Genomic DNA, 22,062 nt, shown 5'->3' with positions numbered 1-22,062 from the left:
ATTGCTTGTTCATTTAATTTTTCCTGAAAATTTGTAGTATTACTATTGCCTTCTTTCGGTTTCTCAACATTTCCTTCTGGTTTCATCTCTTTCTTTGAATTAGGAAAAGTAAATTTTTCTGCAGTAGGCAGTGTATCTTTCTTTCTTGGTATATTTATTGAGTCTTTCAATTTCTTTTACTATTTTTTTCACTTACCAAAGTAATGAAAATCTGCTTATTTCGGAGCACACAAAACCAAGGGCAGTGCAAATATTTTTATAAACTTTCTGCATGTAATCAGCACTGCTTTTGTGCTCGTCATCAGTTTCTTTATTGCTAAAATATAAAGGATCCATTGTCATAACTTAGCAGATAAAAATATAGTGATGTAACAGATGTTAGAGATTACCATATATGCTGTGTAAAATAAAATGACGATGAAAATGAAATAAAGGAAAAAATAAAATAAAAATAACTTAAAATAAAATGAAACAGAAAAAAAATGAAACAAAATTATAAGAAATTGAAAATGAAATAAAATAAGTTAAAGATGAAATGAAAATAAAAAATAGAATAAAATAAAATGTATGTATGTGTTACACAGACACATACACATATACAATTACCATGTTTACTTTGTACGAGACAAAATCAAACAGAAACACACATAAAAACTCTGTTAAAAGTATATTTACCTTAATATTATGGATAATCTTTCTGTTGATATTTCACTCTCGAGTATACAGTTAATTAATTTCAATTCAAGACCTGTAAAAAATATTACTTTTAAGACTATAAATATGATATTAATAATTTTTATACAAAATACGCAATAAAAACCAACAATAAAAAGAATATAAAACAACAGGCCTTCATTGGGAAAAAATGCTTTAAGATGTTGTAATAATGAATATGTACATTAATATGTATGCAAAATCAAACTTTCATTTTCTGAAGTAAACTATAACAAGGGCAGGTAATTTATTTACATTACCTTTGGTTGTAAAACAGTTGGTCGTAGTTTAAAAAAGTTGTGACAAAAAGTGAGACCTAAAATATTTTTGATTATATCAATAATAGAGAATAGGTAATGAGAAATCATTCTACACTACTTTATCTTACTTAATGTTAACTTTATACAGACAAAGAACAAAAATACAAAATCTGTCATGCTATTTATAAAGCATTGACTTGCTTATTTTTTTAATTAAAGCAATATGATCGTCATTTAAGGAATAGATTATCATTACAAATGTTAAGCAAAATGATCTATAAGCTTTTATTGTCATGTCACAGACATATATAGTACCTATAGCCTAAAACTTACTTATCTCTACCTTCAGCTACCCGTCTTCTATCACAACGTGAAAATGTGGTTGCCTTATGCCTTCCGTTTGGTTACTATTTTTAAATAAAATGGCGTTAACTGGAATAGCTGGTGAAGTCCCATTTTAAATTGATAAGCTGATGATTTGATAATGACGCAATTTCTAAATATAGAGATGTAAACAAAACTGCTCAAAGAATGAGAATGAGCGATCTGTCTTATTATCAAACAAAACAGACCTAAAGAAAAACTATATAGTAATCCTAAAGAGTCTAACAGGATAGCTTGGGTAGTGGTGGGTCTTCTCAAAATACGTGCAGTTATCTAGGCTACTGCGTAAATGATGGTAAGCGCGTGTATATCAAAATACACTAAACATGACATCGAATAGATTATGCAAGGCGTGGATTTTACAGAAAAAAAGAAATTTTACATAAATACTTGCATTAAATGCATAAATACAACTGATATGAATTGATGACGAAAACTTTACTTTTATGTGTACATTAGTCACTCGATAAATTGCTGCCATTCCTATTAAAGATAAAAGAAATCTTATTCAGCGAATGCATTTCGATAAAAAAAAAATATTAGAAATTTAAAGCATAAATAAAGCAGAATCATAAATGTTTGATTTAAGAAATTACAGGCATTGAAAGAAAGATTCTAAAGAATCATTGTGCGTATTTTTCGAGGACTATTCATTCAATCTTTCTTTAAAAAATAAATGTCAAAAGTACAATATATTGTTATCCCTACATAAAACACGAAATTTCTTAACCTTACTCGCATTTTAAGGACTTATAATTAAAGCATCTGCAATCATTTTCTTTTGTAATTTTAAATTGCATTGTTGGTTAATGGCAAAAATATCATTTCTCCTATTCTTAAAATAAAGCATAAATTATTACATTAAATGATTGTTTCCTAAAACAGCCTATCGCCCGCGTGGCGCAGTTGTTTGAGCGTTCGCTCTAGAGTCGCGGAGTAAGGAGTTGATCGAATCCCATCATGGGACGTGGAGACCGGTCCTTCGGATGAGACTGTATAAACCGAGGTCCCGTGTCGCAGTAGGTGTTGGCATGAAAAAGATCCCTCACTGCTCATTGGCCCTGAGTGCCGAGTATAGGTTAAAATATGCAACTCTCCACCGACAAGTGGTGGTGGTGGCGTCTCCATATGCGTGAAAAATTCTCGAGAGGGACGTTGAACAACAACAACAAACACACAAACAAACTAAAACGGCATAAAAATCAGGGTTGGTAAATTGGAACTCTTTTTCAGATAATATGTAAACGCTTTAAATTTTATAACTTACCTCTATATAAATGCATATAACCGTTATTTCTTTCGATAAGCCATATATTTAAAGTAGGCTTTACGTGTTTTGCTAGAAAAGTTACGTTGATGGAATTTTTTCACTCTTCTAAGCTATATTTTTCTCAGTAGCGTGTACATGTACTTATATCATATAAAGAGTTAAAAGTTGAATCTAGACAGTAGAAGGTTTTGATGTAACAGTAACTCATTTCCCCCTTTATATCCCCAGTAACTCGATGGCCAAGTCACTTAGGAGAATAAGATAAAGGAAAATCACCGGAAATCAATTTCGAGTCGGACTAATTTAAGTTAGCGCTTTAAAACTTCTTGGCTGCTGTGAGAGTAAGCTGCTGTGAAGTAAAGTCCAAAGAAATGCTAAGATTTTACCCAATATGGGAGGGGGGGGGGCAAGCAGCCTTTCACAGTGAACATTTGAAATAGTAAAAGATTATGTTTAAACATATTGGGAGGTATATATAATCACATCCTCCCCCCAAAAAATTGTTGTTTTTTTTTCGGAAAAACTCAAAAAGTTTAAATCTTCCCTTCCCATCCACGAAATATGATATTCGTGTTTGGACACCCCCTTTTTTCCTAGCTAAAGATTGTTTAGATAAGTTGAAATGTTTTTTTTTTCTGACTCCCCCACCAACGATTCTGCTGCCTGTAAAAGGTGAGAAAAAATGTTGCATTCCACTCTTTATTCTGTGACATTAATGAAGCCAAAGAGATGACATTTCAGATGACATTTCAGACGTTCTAGAAAGCCAAATTTGTTCTTATTTATTTTACTGATATCAGATTACCCGTTATCAACGTGTTAGCTTTATTTCTATATATTGAAAAAAGTGTTCAATATTTTCCTGGTTAAAGAAACTTTTTAGAATTCAAGGTAATATTTACATTAATACTAGTATATAGTCAAGTTTTTCAGAATTTTTGATGAGTTATAGAAATCGCTTCTGACTCATTTGTCTGAGTCCGAGTTCTAGTGATTTCTCTGAGAAAAAAAGTCAATAATTATTGTACAGTACTATTTATAGAACATTACAATAAATTATGCAGAAATGGACACCGGACTTTATAACTATCAAAGGGTTTAAGACTAAAGCGTAAACAGTAAAACTCACAAAAGATAATTATACATTGCTGGGTTCAGCAAATCCTATCTTTACTCCTTAAAAGTATTAGCTGCTATAATGGAGAAACTTCAGACGCACTGTGCTACAGTATATTCTAGAAGTGATATCAATCAAATGCGTATTCTCAAAAACTTCGAAGAACTGTAAGAAAATTCAAAATAACAATTTTTTTTTAAAGTCATTAACATCAAAACCTGCGACTTTTCCACACTTTATTCAATCATTCCTCACGATAAATTTAAAACTAGGTTTCTAGATATCATAGACAACTGCTTCTACATTAAGAATGGAACTCAGAAATTCTTCTATCTTATTATTGGTCATCAGCAAAATTACCTTGTTAAAATTACTCTGATTCTACATACAACTACTTTGAAGTTGCTATCAACAGGATGCTTCAGTTCCTCATTGACAACATTTATATAGATTCGGGAGACCAGGTCTTCCAACAGGCATTTATTAAACCATCTGTTTTAATATTCGTATGAAGCAGAATTTATTCAAAAACTTCTACGTTAGAAGAAAACACTTGATGTGGCCTTTAACTTGACATATAATGACTTTGTTAAAATAACCCATCATTGGGTCGTATTTCATAACAATTGTTACGCTTTTGTTTTTATAATAAATTTGAGTATGTAATGTTCCGTCTATCTGATCAATACATAGGGCTCACGGCGGTTGCGACCGGTTAACAGTGGAAGCTTACTCCTCCTAGGCACCTGATCCCACTGCTGGAATTTCCGAAGGTCCGTGCTTTATGCCATATTCACAGATTTGTATTATTTGTAAATCTTTTAAAGATCGATTACTGTTTGTTATTTTTACCTTAAAGGTTTGGAGGAAACATCGGGCGAAGAAAAAAGGCCAAATAGACAGAACTGGTATCTACCCCCTCATTTTATAATTGTTTAAATACTTCTTAAACAGTTAAGATCCCACCCCTTAACCATATATATTTTTCTGCCGCTGAAGTCAAGATGCACTGACAATTCCTTTGGGCAAATACCCCGGGCTCGTCTTACCTCACCCCTGTTTTATAAGTATTCTTGGGATCCCATCACAACACCATTTATAAGTGTTTTGTTTGGATAATTGGCTGAGGGTCATCCTTCCATATATTATGTTTAATGTTGAAATATCTTTAAAACAATTGCAGTTGAGATTTTGATCCTTAAACCACATATAATATATTCGTGGTGTTTATGTCAAGATGCAATAAATTTGTAGAAAAATGTTGCATTTCGACCTCCTATCGAGACCCCTGGGAAAATTCTGAAATCTTATTGTAAATCTTTAGTACATCATCAATTATGTTTTGAAAGATAAACGGGCTACTGAATGAAATGTAGGAGTTCAGGGAACCACGTTTGTGTTGAAAAACATCGCAGTACGACCCTAATCGATCACAAGGTTAAAGATCAAAATTATGAAAGCTTATTATACATTTTCAAGACTCCACCAGTCATATATTCTAAAAGATGAATGAGCTACTATATGAAATGTATGCAAAGTTCTAGGAACCATGTTTTTGTTGAATAAAGTCTTTTTCGACCCCCAATTGGCTCCAAGGATGACAATCAAAGATCCAAAACCTTATTCCACATCTAAAGCACACCATCAATCATATATCAAAACGTCAACGGGCTACTGCGAAAAATGTATGTAAGAAGAGTCCGGAGAACCAGGATTTTATAGCAAAACTATATTGCACATGTACAGGACACAAGCAATATATTCCAGAAAAAGAATGGATTACTGGTTTAAGTGTAAGAGGAGTTTGAGAAAGAAAAAAAATGTGACCGTCGGACGGACTGGGATGACAACAATTTTTCTAAACTTTTTAGAGAGTGCAGACATAAAGATAACCATGCAATAACCATCGACCAATTTTAAGTTAGCTGAAGTTTAATAACAGGAAATGGGTAATAAAATTGTATGAACCAATCAGTAACTATTGATTATTTTCAAAATTTATAACAGAGGAACTGTCCGTTTTACAAACCGAAAGTAGAATCATTGATTTTCCAGTTTATGCTGATAACTGCTATTATTTATGACCAAGAGTAAAAATGAATTCTAACATACCTTGTGAGAAGTATGTATGAAACAGCTGATATATATTTCGTTATTTAAAGTGAGTATTAAAGTATTATATCAATGACAGGATTACAATATCTACGTGTTTCTACATACAACTGATGTGCACTTATTCTTCATTTGGTAAGATAAGAAAATAAATTCTTATGAAGTGGAAGACATAAATATCGTTGGACTTCTAGTTTCTTTACACCATGGTTGAATGATGTACTTTAAAATGAGAGCTTACCGCATCGAGTGTTGTTAATACGTTAAAGTTCAGAAAAGAATTTATTTTCAAAGAATTTTTTAAGTTTAGGACCAAACATTTTAATTCTGTGTCAAAGTTAAAATTTAACATCTTCTGTATTGATTTTATACAACTTAACCATTTTTTTTTAATTTTCATTAGCCAAAGAATTTTTTTAAGTTTAGGACCAATCATTTTAAATTCTGTGTCAAAGTTAAAATTTAACATCTTCTGTATTGATTTTATACAACTTAGCCATTTTTTTTAATTTTCACTAGCCAACTGTGTATCTTCCAAGTAAGCATTCCTTAGTAAAACATTGTAATTATCATCTGATTTTGTTAATTCTTCCAATCTGGAATAGTATTTAAAAGCAAGCTGATAGATTTTGGCATGTATAGGGAAAACACCTAATTCAATTTTTGTTGCCAAGTTAGATGCTATATCATATATCTAAAAGGAGTTTTATCCAAATTATTCTGATTTGCATTAAAATCAGAGATCCAAATTTCTGAGGAGTATGTAAATATTGGGACAATAATTGATTCATATAGTTTTAACCACAAGTTTGGAAAGAGACCTGAGCCAAAGGGTAGTTTATGCTTTAAGGCAAAATAAGTTTTTCGGGCTCTGGCAGCAAGATCTCAAAAGCATGTTTTTTAATTGCCTTTTGATTGTAAAAATATAACAAGATATTTGTTCTTATCACTTATTTTTACATTAAGCGCAGCGAGGCGCCGCTCTCGAAGCTAGCTCAGTAGACTAACGTGTAAGAACAGAGGAAATTCGGAATGAAATTTGTATATTTGTCAGGCAAATTTTCCTGTGCACCCTTCCAGAATTTCTTCGCTACCAGGATTCCATGCGGCAGGCCTAATAGCGAATATAACAGTCCCTTATTTTCTTAAAGATTTAATTTATGCAGGGAGCTTAAAAGAAAAATCAGTTGCATTTACTCTATAATGCCTTTCGTTAAAATATTGCACTTGGTCTATTTAGACTTCGTCACAGACATGCAACTTACATACGGCGTCAGGTGACGTCACAGTTTAGGCTGTGTCTGGTGCAGTTTGAAGTTTAAAGAGTCGGATCCCGGATCAAAGTTGCAAATGTAAAGGTGGTCACACGGTACGATTTTAATCAAAAGCAAATCATTTGGAAAAATCGGATGGAAAATCAAATGGAAAATCGTATCGTGTGACTGCATCTTTATTAATAAGAGCCCCATCTTTAAAGAGGAAATCGTATCGTGTGACTGCATCTTTATTAATAAGAGCCCCATCTTTAAAGAGGAAAATATATGAAGTATTTTATTGTCCTGTGTTGCATATACTACGTAATAACTAAAAAGACTCGTTTAAATTAGTATTGTGAACTATAAAATACTAGTAACTTTTTTGACATTGAGAAAGAGAGAGAGATTCACAAAGTTAGAAGAGGACGCAGATATGTAGTTATATTATGCCGCATGCTCACCTAGCTGTGTATTCGCCATTCACAAATACATATAATTTTATATACAGTTAAAACACATACAAACTTGAAACATTGATAATAGTTCCCTAAGTTTTATCCAGTGAACATACTCTATAAGTAAATAAACTCGTTTGTTTGTATGCTAGAATTTCACATCAATAGTACCTCATTATTGTTCGGTTGAAGCGAACATCTTTTTCTTTTGTATTATTAATGTTTCAGGAAGAAAGATGTGAAACATTGTCAATATATAGTAACAATATACAGTATATACGCTAGTACTTCACATCTCAACAATATACAGTATATACGCTAAGACTTCACATCTCAACAATATACAGTATATACGCTAAAACTTCACATCTCAACAATCGGAAGCTCTCTAGCCATCATTGGTAACAGATAACAGAATTGTATGTACGGTTGGAAGGATGGATATTTGTATGGATCACAATGTTAGGGATGCTTATGGTTTTCTTCTTGAATTCATTGATTGATTGTATGTTGTTTTACGTCCCATTCGAGAATTTTTCACTCATATAGAGACGTCACCATATATTGGTGAAGGGCTTCAAATTTTGACCTTTACTCGGCACTCAGGGCCATTGAGCAGTGAGGGATCTTTATCGTGTCAACGCCTGCCGTGATACGGGGCATCGGTTTTTAAGGTCTCATCCGAAGGACCCGCAACTTTCACTTCAAAGTGCCGAGCGCATGGCGAAGGAACAGTTGCTACCCATTCTTTATCGACTTAGGTCAGTCGCGGCCGAGATTCGAACTCACGACCTCCCGATCACGGAGCGAGCGCTCTACCGACTGAGCTACCGTGAACGGTTTTTCTTCTTGGAATTGTTCTACATAAATTGCCAGTTACTTCTAACCAGCTTTTATTCGCGTGCTAGATATATTTCTTGTGAATATTTTCCCTCCCCAACCATTTATTTCATAGATACATTGAATTTCGTAATGTATATTAGGGCTACTTCTTTGGCGAAAAAAATAAGTAAATCGCACAATGATTACAAAATGACGAAACGTGATATATCTTCTTCGAGGATAAAAGTTGGTTACCAGAATCTGGACACGTCTAACACTCAAGGTACACCATGCACAATCTTCAAAAGTCGAACCTTACACACTGCAGTAGTTCAGTAGTTCAATAACAATTAAAACAAAATTTGGAGTCAGTATCAATTTTTCTTTGCTTTGCATATCATTGCTGTTATATTCTGTATCCTTTGATCTCCTACAGGTTCCTTTGTATTCTTCAGCATTCTGTTATTCGCTTTCCTTATTTTCCAACCCTACTGATTCCTGAGAAATTGTATTTGAGCTAAGTTCATTGTCCGTGCTTACTGTTCCTGGGGTTTCCCCTGTATGTACGGGATAATAACGATATCCCCTCCGTCTCATTCTTTCATCCCATAGCACCTGAAATCTAAAACGTATTTTTCTTAATTTATCCCTAAAATTGATAGCTTTACAACGTGAAATGATGTTACATCTGAAAATAATCATAGCTGGTATCAGTAGAATGACAGTTGTCGACAATAATATGATAGAAAATCCTAGTAAAAAATCGTTAACAATGCAATTTAGGCGGAATCTTCTCCACGATTCATCTCTAAATAGCTCTTGAAGGGTTTTTGGTTTTCCAGAAAACGCGAATCTGCAAGTCATTTTATTCAGATCTGCAATCGTGTCCCTCATTCTCCATAAGGTATTTAGCGAGTCCTTTTCATAGCAGTCACACCCGTATTCATCCGATTCAAGGTATATTTGAGAGACATGAAGGGAAAGGAGAGGCTCGAAATTAAAATAATATATTTCCCATTCGTTGGTAAAATGGCGCATATATAGCCTGTTTATATTAGTCAGAACTTGAAGTGCCGCTAAAACTTCGGATTTGATGTAATTTTTATCCATTAAAATTGTGATGGATAAATTTCTCTGGAAAACAAAATAGTTCCGAGGAAGATGTGATATATCATTGTCTGAAATATCAATTTGGTTTAAATTTTTAAGAAAATGTAAGATATTTTCTCTTAAAGAATGGGAATATCCCGAACTAGAGACAGCAATGAAATCACTTTTCCTAGCTATTAAAACTTTCAGAGATGTTAATTTCTGTAAGGAGAGGAACTTTGCATTTAACGTGCAATAAGACACATCCATCTCAATTAGGGAGGGGAAATCCAGACTGACAGATGTCCAGCGGGTTCTATACCGAATATCAAATTCTGTCCAAGAAATGTTCAGAAACTTTAAATTTATTGCACGAACAACTATATTTGTTTCCTGTGTTCGGATATCAGCTGCATTTGAAATATCTAAGTATTCTAGTGTCTGAGGAAGAAGAATATGATAAGGATCCCGTCTTCTGTTCCGCATTACACGACGTTTATAAACTCGATCATTGTACGTCGAATAACCCCAATTTCTAGACTTTGAAACATCTGCATTTTGACAACAAATCTTGATCACTTTTATGTTCGGCGTAAAGAGTATTAGTGTCCCCCACAATCTGTAATTTAAGGAAAACTGTATATTGTTGGATGACAAGTCAAGGACTTGGAGACAACTTTGAAACTTTCCAAGCGGAAGCTTAAAATTTATCCCTTCTATGTCATTATTTCGCAAAATAAGTTCCTTTATACATATATTTCTGAGGTATTCAACATCAGAATCATTAATAATGACAGCCTTCTCAATGTACACATCATGATTATCTGAAGAATGAAAATACTCCAAGTCTTTACCTTGAAGACATTTCAAAGTACGTAAAATTCTTTTTATGTTGCAGCTCATACCGAATGAAACTGACAATCCTTTCAGGTAAGGGAACGAGCAAAACAGCTCCTCACTAAGATCCTCACAGAAATCAGCTACATGGTTAAACAAATCTAAATCCAAGTAGAATATGGGCGAATTACGTAGACCTTGAAACGAGGAATTCGTTAGGGTGATTAATCCTTGTGGTACAAATTTTATATAACCCAGTTGTTTTAGCGAAAGAAACTTTTCTCCAAATATGAATCCTGGAAATATATCAATTGTCAGATTAACTAGCGATCTCAGTTTTGAGATTTCATCGCCTGGGTAGGATTTAAAGGAATTATTGTTGATATGCAATACACTGAGATGAGTAAGGTTATTGAAAGCACCACTGGATACCGATGCATGGTCAAGCTCGCAGCTCGAAATGTCAAGTTCTTTGAGCTCAAATCCCACGAAAGCATTTGCCTCAATTGTTCTTATTCTATTATTATTCATCCGTAAAATTTCTACGTCAGAAGTCAGGTTTGTAAATGTTTCCTTCCGTATCCGTCTCAGATTATTATATGATATATCCACTGCTGTGACATTTCTAGAAGTTGGAATTGCAGGGATATAATCCAAGTTCTGATGGCTGCAATTCCAAAGCAACCCATTTTGTGTCATGTCGTTCCGAAATGGTGTTAACTTGCAGCCAAAATCTTCACAACACACGCCTACAAACAGAGTGAGATTCAATGATTTACAATCATTAAAACATTTCCAAAAGTTTTATTATAATAAGCTCTTGCAACTTTTTAACTTTACTGATAAATAAACTTAGTTACAAATAGGACGGTTTTACACACACCTTTAATATGTATCTATAGAAGTCTTGTACATTTATGTATACATGTATTTGCATATTCTCTGTTTCCTCCCACTATGATCCTGCACTAAGCAATTGCGTTCATTGGACTATAGACGCAACTTCTTCTGCTATGAGTGCAATTGGTTTTTCACACTCGCACACTACAAGCATCTACATGAAATGTTATGCAAATGGAATAAATCTTAGTTTTTAATAATAACCTTCGAAAAAAAAAAGAAATTCAAAATGATTAGAATTGCTGAATTATATCCTTAAGAAATAAATTTTGGTCAATGTATTTAATTGTATAATCAAACTTGAAACATATTGAAAAGAATTGCTATATCTTTAATTTTTCTGTTCATATTTACGCATATTTTTGCAAAGAACGATAACTTTTCACGCTAGGGTGTTTTATATTCAGAGGAAACGAAATTTCTGTAATAGTTTATCTGTTTTAAAAACGATTTCAACCCTTAAAAATGAATTTTAAGAACTTAAAAACATAGAAAAACATTCTTAAATTAAATTAATATAAAAACACGCTATGTTCATCACACTGTTAAATTATTAATTTTTCTTAGAGGGTTTGAACGATGACGTCACAACAAAACTGCATCAAAACAAAAAAATATGAGAATTTAAAGACGACGCGGTTTATGTCAATATAACTGTGATTGAGATGTAAATATCCAATATATTATTTGTGATTTATTGGAGAAAAGGTTGATAAATCAGGTATACTGATTTTATTGTCATATTTTTTTTAATGGAGACAATTGCAAGCAGCCGTGCCCTTATGTAATCCAGGATTCCCTCCAATATTCTTGACAACATCACAGAATGCAAATATTGAAATAAACAATGATTATTCAGTGAACATGGTATTATGAATAGCAGTAGCTCTGCTATTCATAACGCCATGTTCACTGAATAACGTTGTTTATTTCTTAAATAAATACAGATGTATTAAGTAAGCGATATTAAGGCAAACAAGCACTTTCAACAAAGTTACATTTCTATTTAAAAACCTACCCCCGTTAACAAACAAATTAACATTATAAAGCTGTAAATTTTATCACTAAAATTACCTTAACTCTAACAAAATGTAAATGCAGTTCAACGCCACTGAAAAAAATAATATTAATAATCTCGGTGGAACCTCAGGATTTTTAGAAAAGGATGTTAAGTCTTAGTCCTTGTGCTGAAGAGCTAATGTTTGAGCTTTAATTTTAACATCTATCCAATAAAATACCCCCCCCCCCCCCTAGTTTGAAATGCAAGAAACAAGGATCATTTATGTAAGCCTAATATCCGAAAAAGGTCCTTTCCTTTTTATTTTGAATTGTAAATTTGGTTTATCTTACTGATTATTTTGTATTGTTTATCTAGAACACAAGAATCAAAATATCGACTTTTTTATCACAATATTCTTATATAATGATGAAAAATGAATAGATATTTTATACCTTTGCTTAAGGATACAACAAAGGTTTCCAAATGCTAGAATTTAAGTGGCAGGTAATTCTTTCATTATCAAAGATAACATAATAAAAGTATATATCATTTGAAAGCTTGTTAAATTTACTATTTAATTATCCTAATTTAAACTTTAATTAATAACTTATTTAAAAATTATTTAAATATTAATGTAAATTTTAGTGCATAAATATTTTACAAATCAACTTTTTTGTATTTAACCCCTCAAAGTGGTCATTTTGCCTCAAGGTAGATTAAAGATTGAACTTAAAAACTGTATCTCAGATTTTTGATAAATCTTCTAATTCAAAAGTTATAGCCATTTGCTCTTCAATATTACCAATTTGTTAGCCTAATTTAACATTTCCCTCAATAATTCCAAAACTAAGCTAGATATCAAAAATCTGAGATACGGTTTTGTGAACACACATTTGAGAAGCAGCCCATCCAATTTTCAGAGAAATTGGTCAATAAATGAGGGAGCTGAATCCTTTGAAATAATACCACAAACTGTCTGATCTTACTTTACAGTAGAGGGCAAAAACCCATTACACAACAAAATCTGCCAAAGCTAGGAATATATGACACCTTGGAGATTCAGCTTTGGATACCTGTCACTTAGCCGTATTTCCTATGCATATTCACAAGAATGGGAGGTTCTTTTCTGTATTTAGATGCTTTTAATTAAGTAAAATAGGTTCAATTCTGAATTAGAAAGATTTCCCGGCAAAATGGCAAGAGCTAAGCTCCACCTCCTATGTTATGGTCATCAGTGATCTGTTAGATCTCCTTCTCTTAATCTAGAGTCCCTGTAGTTTAATTACTGATAATCTCTGTGTGGCTAGTGAAGAATTCCCCAAGTGGTCACAGTGATTTATTGCGTCCTTCATGAGCAGGCAGTCAGAGATCAAATCAGAAGCTTCAATAACGGAACATTCACATGTGGTAGTGTTTATGTTTCATTATTGTTAAATAATTAGAAAACCATTTCATAATTACCAAGAATTTTACATACATTATAAAGCAGTGATTAACTTCTTTTTCTTAGCCAAAAATCTAAAAATTGTTGAAAATCTTGAAAAAAAGCCTTTGGTGTATCCTTAATTACTCGATTTTGATTATTTAAAACAGCGATTGCTAGTACCTTGAGATGTACTACTTACATGAGAGAAGGATCCCGAAGAGAAGTTGAGTGTTGATAAACAGGACGGCCATCTTTGTTGTTATCTTTATTTCTTTACTACCTTGTTCTTGTTTATTTTACTGATATCAGACCATCCGTTATCAGCACTTTAACTTTATTTCTATTCATTGAAAAGGTGTTCAAATTTTCTTGGTTAAACAAACATTTTAGAAGTCAAGGTAGTATTTACATTGAAACTAGTATATTAACATGATAAAGTTTATAAAATATATGTTTGTATGTAATATAAAAATCGTTTCTGACCCATTCCTCTGTACATCCGTTTATGTAGTCTCCTAGTAATATCGTTAAAGAAAAAAAGAAATTTATAAAGTACTATTTGAAAAACAGTACAGAATTTATGCAACAAATCGATACTAGACCTTATAATTAACAAAAGGCTTAAGATGTAAACGTAAGCAGTAGGACTCATAAAGATAAATTATTTTACACTGCTGCATGGGTCTTGCAAAAGCAAATGATCAATCAAGTTCTTCTCTGTCCTTGTTTATGTAATAGCATTAAGCTTTCACCTGCATATGGTGATTAATTATCCCAACTTATTCGATACTCAAGAACATTTTCTGAGTACGATTAATTTTTAAACTGAATCAGGTTACTGACAGATAAGTTGATGTTACAGTGATTGCAACAACTTTATTCAAATTCAGCATTTCTTAAATTCTATGGTCGTTATAATAACTATGTTAGCAAATATAACCTATCATTAAGTCGTATTTTGGCTGACATGTTTCTTACAAAATGTAAGGTCTTTGTTTTATATTGAATTTGACGTTACGTCTACCTGATGAAAATATAGGGCTCGCGGCGGGTGTGACATGTCAACAGCAAATACTTTCTCCTCCTAGGCACCTGATCTCACCTCTGGGCACCTGATCTCACCTCTGGAATTTCCGCAGGTCGTGTTGTATGCACTGTTTACAGATTTGTATTGTTTGTAGATTTTTTTTAGATCGATAACTGTTCGTTATCTTTACATTTTCATCTATATAAAAAAATAGAATTAAAATTTATTGAATAACATATTTTTTCGACCCGCAATTGACTCCAAGGATGAAAATCAAAATTCTGAAACGTTAATGCACATCTAAAGCAAACTAACAATCACATTTCAAAACATCAATGTGCTACTTTGAAAAGTGCAAGTAAAAGGCTTTTGGAGATTAGGTTTTTGAAGCAAACTTTATAGCACATGTAGAGGACACCCCACCAATCTTCCAAAAGATGACTGGGCTACTGATTTAAATGTAAGAGGAGTTTGAGAAAGAATATAGTGTGACAGACGGATGGACTAGGATGACAACAAAGTACCCAAACTTTCTTCAGAAGTTGCAGGCATAACAATAACCATGCAATAACCATCGATCAATAATAAGTTAATTGAATAACATGAAATCGGAAATAAATTGTATGAGCTAATCAGTAACTACTGATGTCCTCATTATTTTCAAATATAATAACAGAGAAGCTGTCCGTTTTTCAAACCTAAAGTAGAATCTTTGGTTTTCCAGTTTACATTGATAACTTCTATTAACATACCATGTGAGAAGTACTTATGAAACAGCTTATATACATTATTTAAAGTGAATACATGTATTTAAATATCATATCAAAATGTTCTTGATATTACGCAGGTAGGTTAAGGCTTCCCGTAGAATATCACAGTGCACTCTGTGCCTTCACATCTCTGAACTACCAAAATATGACGTCATAATGGAAAATGATGTCAAGTCACTGCAAACTTGAGGTGTCATAACGGGGAGAGTGTCATGAACTTTACACTTTATTTCAAACCGCATGTAAAATGCTAGTTAGCTATTGCAAAAATCACGGGTCGTTAAAGGTTTTTTCAGTCTTATATGTCCGAATATTTTAAAAATATACTGCTTACCTAACCTTGATTGAAAATTTAGCATGTTCAAAATGTTAATGAAAAATATACTTTTGAAATGTACTTTGCTTTATACCCGTGGCTGGAGGTAAAATTCATTTTGTGTGTATAAAAGGGTATGGCGCAGGTGATTAATGAGGATTAATCTGAGAATTTTTGTTGAAATCTGTAAGAAGAGGTTGTTCTCTAACAGAATCTTGCTTGGGAAAAATGTGTAATGGCTTTGTTTTAATACAGATTACGATATTGTGTGGAAAATACCCTCAAATTTGTAGGTAAGTTAAATTTCTCAGGAAATATTTTGTATCTAAGTAATACTATGACTTTTCCCAAGCACATTTCGGATACACAAGGATGCGATGAGTTTATTTATATAACAAAAAGTTAATAATTATTGTGTTAATCAGCTGCACCGAAGCGATTTATATGAAACACTTCAAAAAAATATAAATGACCGTCACGTGATCAACAGAGTCATGTGATATCATAACAAATATGTTAATATATAGCCGAGGAAACCCTCTATATAAATTGGAAGTTCTAAAGTTCAATGCTTATAAATTAAAACCAAAACCGAACTCGCAATGGCATAAATATGTTTTGAGCGCATTTTAAAGCTTCGGGAAGTCTTAACATAGCTGCGTACAGTATGAATGACTTACAGCTTATTTCCGAATCTGTTTGCATGTTATTTGTATAGTGGGAACTTCACAACAGGTGGTCATTAGAAGGGATGTTACTGACATCAGTGGTACAATAGAAATACAGAAAGGAGGGACAATCGTTGGTTGTCAGATGAAAAATGGAAGTTACAAAGAAGGATTTAGACTTAAAGGATCCGACATTGACACCATGTTTTGGTTGCCTGAGAACCGAGTGATCTGGAACATATATCAGACACTGTTTTACAACCGAAACAGACATACAATGATTCTTTGTGACAATTCTGAAAGTCCGCCAGGATACACTTTCCCTTGGTTACCAATGGAAAGCGCTCGTGATAAAGTTATGGCAGCCACTCTGAGAGAAAATGACAGATTAATTGTATCTAGTTCTAAATATAGAAAATTCATGTGTCCATCAGTATATCCCAATTCTAAACCACATGGATCATGTGTTAGTGGTATGTTGGGTGATATTATGGAATATGACCATGCCCACTGCTTTGTCAGTCACTTTTGGCCTCCATCTGCCTCATCATGGATTAACAGGTACGCGTATGGCCTCAGCCTTATGTTGTTAAAACAATTATCAGAAAGGGATGTCACGTTGTAGCGATGGGGCCCAAACTAGAAAATCATAAAGACATTGAGTGTAGGATATCCTTTTCTCTGGCAGAGCAAATTCTTGTGCGCTCAATGAATCACTACCAGTTCCTGCTCTAAGGTCTACTTGTATTGTTTTTAAAAGAAGTACTTAACAATAAGATAAGAGAAGATGATAAATCACTGTGTTCCTATCACATGAAGACAACAGTTTTCTAGGTTGTTCAACAAAACACAAAAGACTGGGGCCCACAAAATTTCCTGCAGTGTTTCTGAATCAGTTTTAAAGTTATCTTTAAATGGGTGTATGAAGGGGTCTGTCCTAACTTTTACATTCCAGAAAACAATATATTTCTTTCTAAAATCTATGAAGAAGCACAACAGAATTTATTCAGTAGACTGTATGGATTGTATGAGAAGGGTTTGGTAGAATGCTTGCTTCACAGTTCCTCCATCAGCCCCTATGTTAGAAATGTCCAGCGTAATCCCAGACTGACCATTTGTACAGATGAACAGACTGTAATCTCGAAGGCTGATTTGATTTAGAACTTTTTCTTGAAATAATTTGTGATAATTATGCACAATCCTCATCTGATCTCCGCCTCTGTGTAAAGGACTTGCATATATTTTATACAGGGTTATTTTCGCTCCCTTTTATTTTCGCCCTTTCAAACTTGCAAACAATTTTGCCCCTTTTTAAATTCGCCCAGTCACAATTCTGTTTAAGAAATTAAACTGTGTTCTTTGATTTGCCCCGTTTTAAATTCGCCAGCCGAAAGGGGCAAAAATAAAACGGGGGCGAAAATTTCCCTGCATACAACAGTAGAACAGCTAATAGGTTCATGTCTGACACAGTATCAAGTTGTCATGTTGCAAAAAATCACGGCGACAATCCTTCAGAGCATGGCTTTTATATTACACAATCTGCAAACTAACATGCATGAAAACAAATGTATGTTGCTGACAGAAATTTTGTCACATGCTAAAATTAGCAGCCAAGTTTGGGTTTGTGTCTGACATGCTGCACCTTGTTATGTATTATTACAAGACATTTAGATACAAGAAAGCTATACTTGCGATGGAAATGACAAAGTCTAGAAAATACCCAGATAGAGAGAAAAATGCTCCGGCTGCTGGGGAAAAGTCGTATTCTACAAAGATGACACAGACAGTAGATGGAGTAATCCAAATTGAAAATGACGTTTGTTAGAGATGAGTTAACACCAGAACAACAGTCTTGTTCAAGAAACAGAAAGTTTATATTGCACATTCCGCCCTGTTGTACTGTTACATATGCTGGAAGTTTTATGTTACAGGCATGTGGAACCCACGAAAGCAAAAGCAACTCTCGAAAATCTCAAGTTGCTAGTATGATCAAGGGGTGTTCGTTCCTAAACATGTCAGAGACATATCCTGGCACGATTTTGGGTGTCTGCCAACAGGTGACAGGGAACCTCCAGGCTGCTCTATAATCCCACCATCAATCACTCATACAAAACAATTCAATAAAATACAAACTGCTACAAAAGGAAGAATAAAAACTATCTACCAATCATTATGATTGCGTTACTGCGTCGTAGATTGATTTTGTGTGATACTGACATGTTTAAATCGTCGTAATTCACGGCCAGAATGTATGATATTTCCTCGTCTACCTAAAATCTAGTTCACTGAGAATGACTGAGAGCCCTTAAATGTTCATAGCCTAAACCTCTTAGGTTGTAATGTGTGCAGGTTTTAATATTTCTCTAATGACAGTTCATCCGGTCATCGGACAATGATTAAAACTAAATCCCTTCCCTGTATTTTCCTTCCTTGTTTTCTTTTTTTTTTTTTTTTTGGTCATAAACCCAGCAATAGGAAATTGTAATGAGTGGATGTCGAATGGAAACGTAAGTAAAAATACATATTCTTAAAAGCAATGAAATCTTGAGAATTAATAGAAATTCTTTCTTATCTAGTTCAGAGAGAGAGAGAGAGAGAGAGAGAGAGAGAGAGAGAGGAGGGGATAATTTTACAGATTTTTTTCTTTCCTCATTTACATCTTTTTAGAAATTGTTATATTGGACTCATAATTTATTTATCAATTCATTTACTATGTATATTATTTACAGCAGAAGGAAGTAAAAAATTAAAATGACTGTACACAAAGTAAACAAAGTATAACTTTGAATTGTAAATTTGTTGAAGTGGTTAAAGAAATAAGATATCATTTTAAGAGTTTCTTTGGGATGTGACCTGAAGTTGGTAACGTAATCAATTCTGTATAGTAGATTTGATTACGCACCAACTTCAGGTCATATCCCATTGAAAATTTACTTTATTTCTCATTTTAATATTTCTATTTTGATTTGTGTCACAAAGAATAAGTTACACTTTTTAGACTCCGTTATGACGTCAAAATCTAGACCCTCCAAATATCTCGTGCGGTTTACTTTTCATATGCAAGAAGTCTGATCACATGTCCAACTTCATGTCATAAAAATACTGAATGTTAATTTCGATAGTATTGTCATGTAAGAAAACACATTGGCAAAATTAATATGAATATAATGGGATATGACGTCAAGTCGCTGCAAACTTCAGCTGTAATGACGGAGAGAGAGTCATAAAATTTACGTTTTATTTTATAACTACATATAAAGTATTAGAGTGTTATTTTAACAAATGTCATGACCATTGTATTAAGCTAAAGGGTGTCGTTATATTGTTGAATATTAAATTGTCAAGCTTGTTTATTTTCTCTGAATTGAAAGTAAGCATATTCCATGCCATTTAAAATCTTTAAAATGCTCCAGTTTACACGAATGGTTCGAGGTAGAATTTATTTTGTGTGTATATGAAATTTAAGCAAATGATTAAAATAAGGATTGGCTTTAGAAGTTTTGCGAAAAAATTCATTGGTGGAGTGTGTTCTCTAAATGACACTAGCTTGGGATGGAAGTGCAATCCCTTAGCTTTGATATAAATTACGATGAAAAGTGGAATATACCCTCAAATGTTAGCAAGTTGAAATTCTCATAAAATATACAGCATTTTGTACATTAATGATACTTTGGATTGCTCCATATAGAGTACTATAAGTTTATGCATGTAACAAAATGTAAATTATAATTGTATTAAGCACTTGCCCCGAAGCGATTTATGTGGAACACTTAAAAAAGTAATTGACCATCAAGTGATCAACCAAGTCATATGATATCGCACTAAATGCGTTAGTATGAAGATGAGAGATCCCATTGTGCAAATTTTCTGTATTTATATACATAGCTTAGATAACTAGCCGATATTGTAAAGATTCGTTTTGATTGATTGATTGTATGTTGTTTAACTTTCCATTCCAGAATTTTTCACTCGTTTAGAGATGACGTCAAATATACCGGTGAAGGGCTTCAAATTAAGACCTTTACATGGCACTCAAGGCCATTAAGCAGTTAGGGTTCTTTATCGTGCCAACGCCTACCGTGACACAGGACCTCGGTTTTTAAATTCTCATCGGATAGACCTGTGACTTTCACTCCTAGTGCCGCGCGCTTTACGAAGGAACAGTCAATACCTAATATGTTTACGTCTTAGGTTTGACGCGGAGCGGGCCTCCCGATTATGAAGGAGAGGTCCGAGATCCATAGGAATGGAAGTAACTACTGTTAATTAATAACACGTTTTCGATCTATCTGAATGTCGATTTGAATACCACTGCAAGTTTTTCTTCTTCTTATGTAGAAGTTTTTAATAAAAAAATAAATAAAAAAGATCTGCAAATAAAGGTGCATAGTTAGTGTCCACAGAATTCAAGCAGTTTGATGGAAGACCTAGTCTCCAAAGATTACATAATTATTGTCATACTGTCATTGAGAAACTCCAGCATCCTTTTAATGTTACTTCAGAGTATGTGTAGAATCAGACTGCGCAGCTATGTTAAGGCTTCCCGAAGCTTTAGAATGCGTTTAAAACATAATATCACATTGCGATAGTGGTTTTGATTTTAATTTGTAAGCTATGTACTTGAGTACAGCCAATTTATAAAGAGTGTTCTCTCGGCTGAATATTAACATATTTGTTATGAAATCACATGACTCCGTAGATCACGTGACGGTCATTTATAAATTTTTGAAGTGTTGCACATAAATCGCCTCGACACAGCCTTTTAATACAATTCTTGTAAACATTTTGTTATATAAATCAATTCATCGTATTCTTGTGTACCCGACATGTGCTTGGGAAAAGTCAGAGTATTACTTGGGTACAAAATATTTCACGAGAAGTTCAACTTACCGTCAAATTTGAGGGTATTTTCTACTAAAAATCGTTATCTGTATAAAAACATAGACCTAAAGCAAAGGGATCGCCGACTTATGATGTCACAATTATAATTTCTTTATTTCTTTCTCCTTGTGATTGCAGCACCCTCACCGGGATGTATAGACTAACTACCAACATCATAAAAATGACTTTGTTTACATCTACATTGTCGAAATGTTATAGCCTTGAATGAATTAAATTATTTACCCAAAGATTTTACTAATACATTAAAGAGTTCCTTGAGCAGCTGTTGAGGTATTTGTTGTTTCGTAATGTGTAAAATAATAAACTCGTCAGTAATTTATAACATGATCACAGAACAGTTCTGTCAGCTAGGTTGCTCAAGTGAAGCTCGTTGGAAAAAGGCGTTCACATTTCAGAGACAAATATTTATTGCGTGTAACTTTCACAAAGATCTTATGATTTATAGCAGTGATTAGAGAAAGCCGATGATCCTTATTCAATTTCGGCAGCATGAAGGCTCTGCACATCACCACATGGCATTCTATCATGGTACAGTAACACGAATAAGGAGGGGCAAAATTGATTACGAACAAGAATATTCGTTGACAAGCAAAAAAAAAAAAAATTAAATAAAAAATATGATGAGAATTGACTGACTAAATACGAAAAATGATCTATTTTAAGAGTAGGAGGGTGTTACAGTTTTCTTAATCAAAAATACTTCAACATTGGAAAATTTTACTATATCATGCTGCAGG

The 22,062-nt window shown here is 33.3% G+C and overlaps 1 protein-coding gene and 1 long non-coding RNA gene across 2 annotated transcripts; both read right to left on the bottom strand.

Annotated features, from left to right (window-relative positions):
- Nucleotides 1–202: 202 nt before the first annotated feature.
- LOC133194349 (uncharacterized) lies at nt 203–1,033 on the bottom strand. Its single transcript, XR_009722057.1, has 3 exons — nt 975–1,033; nt 676–748; nt 203–316 (listed from the first exon to the last, which is right to left on the bottom strand). It is a non-coding gene; the product is annotated as an uncharacterized LOC133194349 (long non-coding RNA).
- A 7,471-nt stretch (nt 1,034–8,504) lies between these two features.
- On the bottom strand, nt 8,505–13,927 carry LOC133195466 (uncharacterized). The gene is made up of 2 exons (XM_061331316.1): nt 13,842–13,927; nt 8,505–11,065 (listed from the first exon to the last, which is right to left on the bottom strand). The coding sequence occupies exons 1-2, from the start codon at nt 13,891–13,893 to the stop codon at nt 8,853–8,855; spliced, it is 2,265 nt and encodes a 754-aa protein (XP_061187300.1). The 5' UTR covers nt 13,894–13,927; the 3' UTR covers nt 8,505–8,852.
- Nucleotides 13,928–22,062: the final 8,135 nt, after the last annotated feature.

This window comes from Saccostrea echinata, unplaced genomic scaffold, assembly GCF_033153115.1.
Source record: "Saccostrea echinata isolate AGI-Se365-2 ecotype Australia unplaced genomic scaffold, CSIRO_AGI_Sech_v1 ptg000029l, whole genome shotgun sequence".
Taxonomy (NCBI): Eukaryota; Metazoa; Mollusca; class Bivalvia; order Ostreida; family Ostreidae; genus Saccostrea; species Saccostrea echinata.
This window is presented reverse-complemented; position numbering and strand designations above follow the sequence as displayed.